Below are 7,324 nucleotides of genomic sequence, written 5' to 3'. Positions count from 1 at the left end.
AACGACATATATGTTTGTTTAGCAACTGTAATGTAAGGCAAGGCAGTTTTATTTATATAGCGCATTTCATACATAATGGCAACTCAATGTGCTTTACATAAAACAGAAAAACATGTAAAACATACAATTAACCCCCCACCACCACCACCACACCCCCCACCCCCATAATAAAAACAAAGTACAGAAAAATAGAAAGAGAGAAATAAAATGCTAGAATAGAGCATTAAATATAAGATTGCAGCATAAAATAATAATTAGCTTTAAAATCATTAAAAGGACATAGAGTGCAAATGAAAGATTAAAATGTAAGGTGCTTTAAAAGAGCTCAATCATAAGCTCAGGAGAAGAGAAATGTTTCTAACCTGGATTTAAACATGATTTCAGTTCTGCTGCTAGTTTGTTCCAGTTGTGTAAAAGCTGCTTCATCATGTTTAGTTTGAACTCTGGGCTCGACTATCTGACCTGAGTCAGTAGATCTCAGAGCTCTGGGCTCGACTATCTGACCTGAGTCAGTAGATCTCAGAGCTCTGGGCTCGACTATCTGACCTGAGTCAGTAGATCTCAGAGCTCTGGGCTCGACTATCTGACCTGAGTCAGTAGATCTCAGAGCTCAGGGCTCGACTATCTGACCTGAGTCAGTAGATCTCAGAGCTCTGGGCTCAACTATCTGACCTGAGTCAGTAGATCTCAGAGCTCTACTAACATATTCTGGACCTGCACCTTTTAATAAAAAACAGAGATGTTCAAAAGAGCTAAAATCACCTAATGTCATTTCCTTGCACTGAAATACAGATTTAAAGAAGGCAGCAACCGCCCCCCCCCCCCCCCCCCCCCCCCCCCGCCTTTCTTACCAGTTTGACACTTGTTCATAAAACTAAAATTTGTTGGTGCTGCCTCATTGAGAATAGCACAACAGCTACATTCAGTCAGCCATGTTTCACTAAGAAGTAAAACATCTAGATCATAGGTCGTAATGACGTCATTAACTAGCAGTGATTTGTTGGCTAGTGATCTGATATTGAGTAGAGCTAACCTTGTGGAGATAACAGGAGACACTGGTATATTTAGAGGTTTAATTGAACTCTTGTTATTTCTCACCAGTTTAACCATTCTTCTGTTACCTGTCATCACAGGGATTGAGAAAACTACCTGAACTCCATAGGGCCCTGACTTTTCCTGGGGGAGAACATAATTGGTATCAGTATTGCAGCCTGGACCCGGCACATATCAGTCAGACTCACAGATGATCTGAGTCAAAGGAGGTGGGGGGGCTCTGTTACTTTTGGGTGATGGTGTTTTCCAGCGTGGTGGAATGGGAGGGGTTGAATGAAGAGGGAGGTTCAGGGGAGAACAAATGGGATTTGGAAGTGGTGTGAGTTGGATTCCAACATTGAGAAGGTCATTCATCCAGAAGTGGGGAGTCCTGACTGAGTGGAGAGAATGAAAGGCTGGATGGGGTCCTGGTGGGTGAAAGTTGGGAGTCTCCTGGTGGGGCTAGGGGAGACTCCTCCTGTCGGGTTGTTGGGGCTGGGGGAGACTCCTCCTGTCGGGTTGTTGGGGCTGGGGGAGACTTCTCCTGTTGGGTTGTTAGGGCTGGGGGAGACTCCTCCTGTTGGGCTGTTGGGGCTGGGGGAGACTCCTCCTGTTGGGTTGTTGGGGCTGGGGGAGACTCCTTGTGTTGGGCTGTTGGGGCTGGGGGAGACTCCTCCTGTTGGGCTGTTGGGGCTGGGGGAGACTCCTTGTGTTGGGGTAAGGATGATGACGTTAAAGCCTCTGATGATAGTAACCCATCACTAACCATCACTAACCATCATTAACCATCACTAACCATCACTAACCCATCACTAACCATCAGTAACCCAACACTAACCCATCACTAACCCTGCACAGGACGGATCTTCATGCTGACAGTTTTCAGTGAGTAGTTATAACCCTTCCAGTGCTGCCAGTCCACTCCTACAGCATAGATCGTGCTATCAGCCCCCCAGCGATAAACCCCGTTGAGGTTTGCATAGTGACACCCTTTGTACCAGAACGCCCCCAGGTGTGATCTGGCACAGTTAGCACTGGTGGAGTCCTGGTCTTTGTCGAAGGTGGAGAACTTCTGTCCGCTGTGATAAGTCAGGGAGTCTCCTACAGAAACACAAGAAAACAACTAGTGTATGATCACAACACTGTCACACAAATAATCCAATATAAGGACAGAAATCCTCAGTGTCTCCATGTGGAAACCAAACATCAGACAAACAGAAGTTACTGCTAACAGTAACTGACCTGCTCCTCCATCAGTGAATCCAGACACTTGCAGACTGTATCCGTGGGACTCTGATTCGATGGAGAACGAGGAGTAACGAGCAAACGCTTTGTTCCCACTGAAGTCCTCCATGTCGACACGAAGCTCAAACCTTTTCCTCTGAGTCAGATGGAAGAGATTCTCCAGGCCTGAAAACACACAAACATGAAGTCACGTCAGAGTTTGTTTGTTTTAATGAACAGAGTTTCATGAAGTCACATGACAGTTCTCACCCAGCCAGTACTCTCCAGCAGCGCTACCAAAGCCCGTCTTGTATTGATCCCAGGGCCTGTAGAAGTTCACCGAGCCGTCCATCCTCCTCTGGAACACCTGGGGGTTATTATGACGGTCAAACAGGAAGTGTTCATACTGAAAACCACTCAGCTGTGACTTGATGACTTCTGTTCAATAACTCACCGTCCATCCTCCTGCATCTGAGTCCATGTCGCAGTACACCTACACACAAACACACTCATTAGTAAATATGATCCTTAAACTGTATTCAACCAATCAGCAGCTGCACTGACAGCTGACTCCTGTTCAAGAACTTCTCTCTACAAACACTGAGTCAGTCATTGTTTTCAGTCATTCTAAATCTCATTCTCAGTCTCTAAATTCAGGCCGTCATAAGTGTGCTGCTGCTAATTTTGGAAATTATTCTGTCCGTCCGTCCGTCCGTCCTCTGCCTCTAACCCTGGTGGGGTCTTGGGGGCAGCAGCCTAAGCAGGAAGCCCAGACTTCCCTCTCCCCAGCCACTTCGTCCAGCTCTTCCCGGGGGATCCCGAGGCGTTCCCAGGCCAGCCGAGAGACATAAACAAAAGGAATCCCTTAACAAACAGAGCATCCACCAGTCTCTGGTTGTTGATGTGAAGCCCAGCCTCCTCGTCTGCTTTGTGTTTGTCACGTTTCGTCTTACAGGGTCAAATCTTACTGCGTTACACTTCTTCTTCACTGACATTTTAAAGCTGAAGTATGTAACTCTGACACCAAGCGTTTAGAAATGGTACTGCGGCCCACGTTCAAAGCACTGGAGAGAGCTGTTACTCCTCGCCCCCTCCCTGCCAGAGTCTACTTCACGCGGGTTGCCAGTTGTTGGAAGTGATCCTGCATATCCTCCTCCGTATCAGCGGGTGCAGCTGAGTGCTGTATGACGCTGTAACCGTCTCCATGTTTCAAAGGCGTCTCCTATACATACCCTGGTTTTGTTTCTCAAATTGTCATGACGTATTTGAATCAAAACGAGGCTTTTTTGGTTTTGTAACATCAGACATTATCTGCAGTGTTCCTAGCTGCAGCTCAGTGGCAACTGGCAACCTGGCTGCTGAAACACTACTGACTTGGTGATTGGTAGCTAGGTGGTGGGTGGTGCATCAGGCCAAAACACAGAATGACAACATAAACATTACTTGAGGGCTGCAACTGAGCTTTTCAAATGTGAATATTGTGGCTGGACTACGACTGTCAGTGATATCAGTGTTTGAAATGAACATGATTCCTTAATGTCTGGTGACATTTAGGACCATTTTATGATTACTTGGAATATATTTGTTACATACAGCTACTTTAAACACTTGATTTCTGCACAATAAAGGAAAATAAAAACAGTGCGTGTATCAGACCAGTAACAGGACTAGCTCCAGTTCTATCTGCTGGTTTAGTAGAGTCAGCCTGATCTGGACCCAGAGAGGATGAAGCACCTGGACAGCAGACGTGGCTCCGATGGGGTAGACGGTGAACACTCCGCTGGGTCGGCTGCTGTTACTGTGATGGATGTCACTGCAGTCCAGCGGCAGGATGAGAGGTGAGCAGCAGGTCAACGCTGGAGCCAGGAGGAAGACGAGGAGGAGGAAGACTGAAACCAGCTGCAACACAAACACATTCAACTAAACTCACCGAGAGGATTCATCCAGAGTTTAAACTTCCTGTCGTCCTCCCGGGTCAAATTGACCCGTCTGTTTTGACTGTTCGTTCGTTCCTTCCTTCCTTCCATCTGTGCTTCCTCTCTCCTTCTTTCTTTCTTTCCTTCTTCTCCCTTTCTTCCTTCCTTCTTTCCCTCCTTACTTCTTTCCTCTGTCCTTTCTTCCTTCCTTCTTTCCTCTGTCCTTCTTTCCTTCCTTCCTCCCTCCCTCCTCCCTTCTTTCCTCCATCCTTCCTTCTTTCCTCTGCCCTTCTTTCCTTCCTTCCTTCCTCCCTCCTACCTTCTTTATTCCCTCCCTCCCACCTTCCTTCCTTCCTTACTTCTTTCCTCCCTCCCTCCTACCTTCCTTCCTTACTTCTTTCCTCCATCCTTCCTTCCTCCCTTCCTTATTTCCTTTCATCCCTTCCATCCTCCATCCCCCTTTCTTCCTTCTGTCGTTACTTCCTTTCCCTCTCCTTCCTTCCTCCCTCCCTCCTCCCTTCTTTCCTCCATCCTTCCTTCTTTCCTCTGCCCTTCTTTCCTTCCTTCCTCCCTCCTACTTTCTTTATTCCCTCCCTCCCACCTTCCTTCCTTCCTTACTTCTTTCCTCCCTCCCTCCTACCTTCCTTCCTTACTTCTTTCCTCCATCCTTCCTTCCTCCCTTCCTTATTTCCTTTCATCCCTTCCATCCTCCATCCCCCTTTCTTCCTTCTGTCGTTACTTCCTTTCCCTCTCCTTCCTTCCTTCCTCCCTTCCTTCCTTGACTCGAACACAACAGGTTAAACTAACGGCAGAGAAGCTGACTGAGACTTCTGATCAGTATGAATTCAGACTCACCTTCATGGTCGGAGTTCTGCTGCAGATCTGCTGAAAGGTTGATGTGAGTCAGTCTGGACGCTCCGCGCGTTAATAAAGGAACACGTTGAACACGTTGCTTCACTCTGAAATTTCCGTTTCCGTGGAAACCAGATGACCTCGAGAGTGAGTCAATGTTTACATTAGTTGTTTTTTGTTGGGATCCAGACCAGCAGTGTGAGGCCTCTGCTGCGTTACGGGGACCTGCTGCGTTACGGGGACCTGCTGCGTTACTGGGACCTGCTGCGTTACTGGGACCTGCTGCGTTACAGGGACCTGCTGCGTTACGGGGACCTGCTGCGTTACTGGGACCTGCTGCGTTACTGGGACCTGTTGTTTACTGGGACCTGATGTTTACTGGGACCTGATGTTTACTGGGACCTGATGTTTACTGGGACCTGCTGCGTTACTGGGACCTGATGTTTACTGGGACCTGCTGCGTTACTGGGACCTGCTGCGTTACTGGGACCTGCTGCGTTACTGGGACCTGCTGCGTTACTGGGACCTGATGTTTACTGGGACCTGCTGCGTTACTGGGACCTGATGTTTACTGGGACCTGATGTTTACTGGGACCTGCTGCGTTACTGGGACCTGATGTTTACTGGGACCTGCTGCGTTACTGGGACCTGCTGCGTTACTGGGACCTGCTGCGTTACGGGGACCTGCTGCGTTACGGGGACCTGCTGCGTTACTGGGACCTGACGTTTACTGGGACCTGCTGCGTTACTGGGACCTGACGTTTACTGGGACCTGCTGCGTTACGGGGACCTGCTGCGTTACGGGGACCTGCTGCGTTACGGGGACCTGCTGCGTTACTGGGACCTGCTGCGTTACTGGGACCTGATGTTTACTGGGACCTGATGTTTACTGGGACCTGCTGCGTTACTGGGACCTGATGTTTACTGGGACCTGATGCGTTACTGGGACCTGATGCGTTACTGGGACCTGATGTTTACTGGGACCTGCTGCGTTACTGGGACCTGATGTTTACTGGGACCTGCTGCGTTACTGGGACCTGCTGCGTTACTGGGACCTGCTGCGTTACTGGGACCTGATGTTTACTGGGACCTGATGCGTTACTGGGACCTGATGTTTACTGGGACCTGATGTTTACTGGGACCTGATGTTTACTGGGACCTGATGTTTACTGGGACCTGCTACGTTACTGGGACCTGATGTTTACTGGGACCTGCTGCGTTACTGGGACCTGATGTTTACTGGGACCTGATGTTTACTGGGACCTGATGTTTACTGGGACCTGCTGCGTTACTGGGACCTGCTGCGTTACTGGGACCTGCTGCGTTACTGGGACCTGATGTTTACTGGGACCTGCTGCGTTACTGGGACCTGCTGCGTTACTGGGACCTGCTGCGTTACTGGGACCTGCTGTTTACTGGGACCTGATGCGTTACTGGGACCTGCTGTTTACTGGGACCTGCTGCGTTACTGGGACCTGATGTTTACTGGGACCTGCTGTTTACTGGGACCTGCTGCGTTACTGGGACCTGCTGTTTACTGGGACCTGCTGCGTTACTGGGACCTGATGCGTTACTGGGACCTGATGTTTACTGGGACCTGATGTTTACTGGGACCTGCTGCGTTACTGGGACCTGATGTTTACTGGGACCTGCTGTTTACTGGGACCTGCTACGTTACTGGGACCTGATGTTTACTGGGACCTGATGCGTTACTGGGACCTGCTGCGTTACTGGGACCCGATGTTTACTGGGACCTGCTGCGTTACTGGGACCTGCTGCGTTACTGGGACCTGATGTTTACTGGGACCTGATGCGTTACTGGGACCTGCTGCGTTACTGGGACCTGCTGCGTTACTGGGACCTGCTGCGTTACTGGGACCTGATGTTTACTGGGACCTGCTGCGTTACTGGGACCTGATGTTTACTGGGACCTGCTGCGTTACTGGGACCTGGCTGCGTTACTGGGACCTGATGTTTACTGGGACCTGCTGCGTTACTGGGACCTGATGCGTTACTAGGACCTGATGTTTACGGGGACCTGCTGCGTTACTGGGACCTGCTGCGTTACTGGGACCTGATGTTTACTGGGACCTGCTGCGTTACTGGGACCTGATGTTTACTGGGACCTGCTGCGTTACTGGGACCTGATGTTTACTGGGACCTGCTGCGTTACGGGGACCTGATGTTTACTGGGACCTGATGCGTTACTGGGACCTGCTGCAGAGTTTTTATGGTTACACCACTTAGACATTTTTACCATAATCCTCTAATATATTCTCTCTAAATGGATTAAAAGCAGA

At 49.4% G+C, this 7,324-nt stretch overlaps 1 protein-coding gene across 1 annotated transcript; it reads right to left on the bottom strand.

Annotated features, from left to right (window-relative positions):
- Positions 1-1,876: 1,876 nt before the first annotated feature.
- Positions 1,877-4,199, bottom strand: LOC128362369 (microfibril-associated glycoprotein 4-like). The gene is made up of 4 exons (XM_053323108.1): positions 4,187-4,199; positions 2,527-2,694; positions 2,275-2,442; positions 1,877-2,133 (listed from the first exon to the last, which is right to left on the bottom strand). The coding sequence occupies exons 1-4, from the start codon at positions 4,197-4,199 to the stop codon at positions 1,877-1,879; spliced, it is 606 nt and encodes a 201-aa protein (XP_053179083.1).
- Positions 4,200-7,324: the final 3,125 nt, after the last annotated feature.

This window comes from Scomber japonicus, chromosome 7, assembly GCF_027409825.1.
Source record: "Scomber japonicus isolate fScoJap1 chromosome 7, fScoJap1.pri, whole genome shotgun sequence".
Taxonomy (NCBI): Eukaryota; Metazoa; Chordata; class Actinopteri; order Scombriformes; family Scombridae; genus Scomber; species Scomber japonicus.
This window is presented reverse-complemented; position numbering and strand designations above follow the sequence as displayed.

Excerpts from the sequence above, each read along its gene's own strand:
- LOC128362369 (XM_053323108.1), bottom strand. Across the intron at positions 2,443-2,526 it reads TGCTGGAGAGTACTGGCTGG|GCCTGGAGAATCTCTTCCAT; the intron begins GTGAGAACTGTC and ends GTGTGTTTTCAG. Across the intron at positions 2,134-2,274 it reads ATTCACTGATGGAGGAGCAG|GAGACTCCCTGACTTATCAC; the intron begins GTCAGTTACTGT and ends GTGTTTCTGTAG.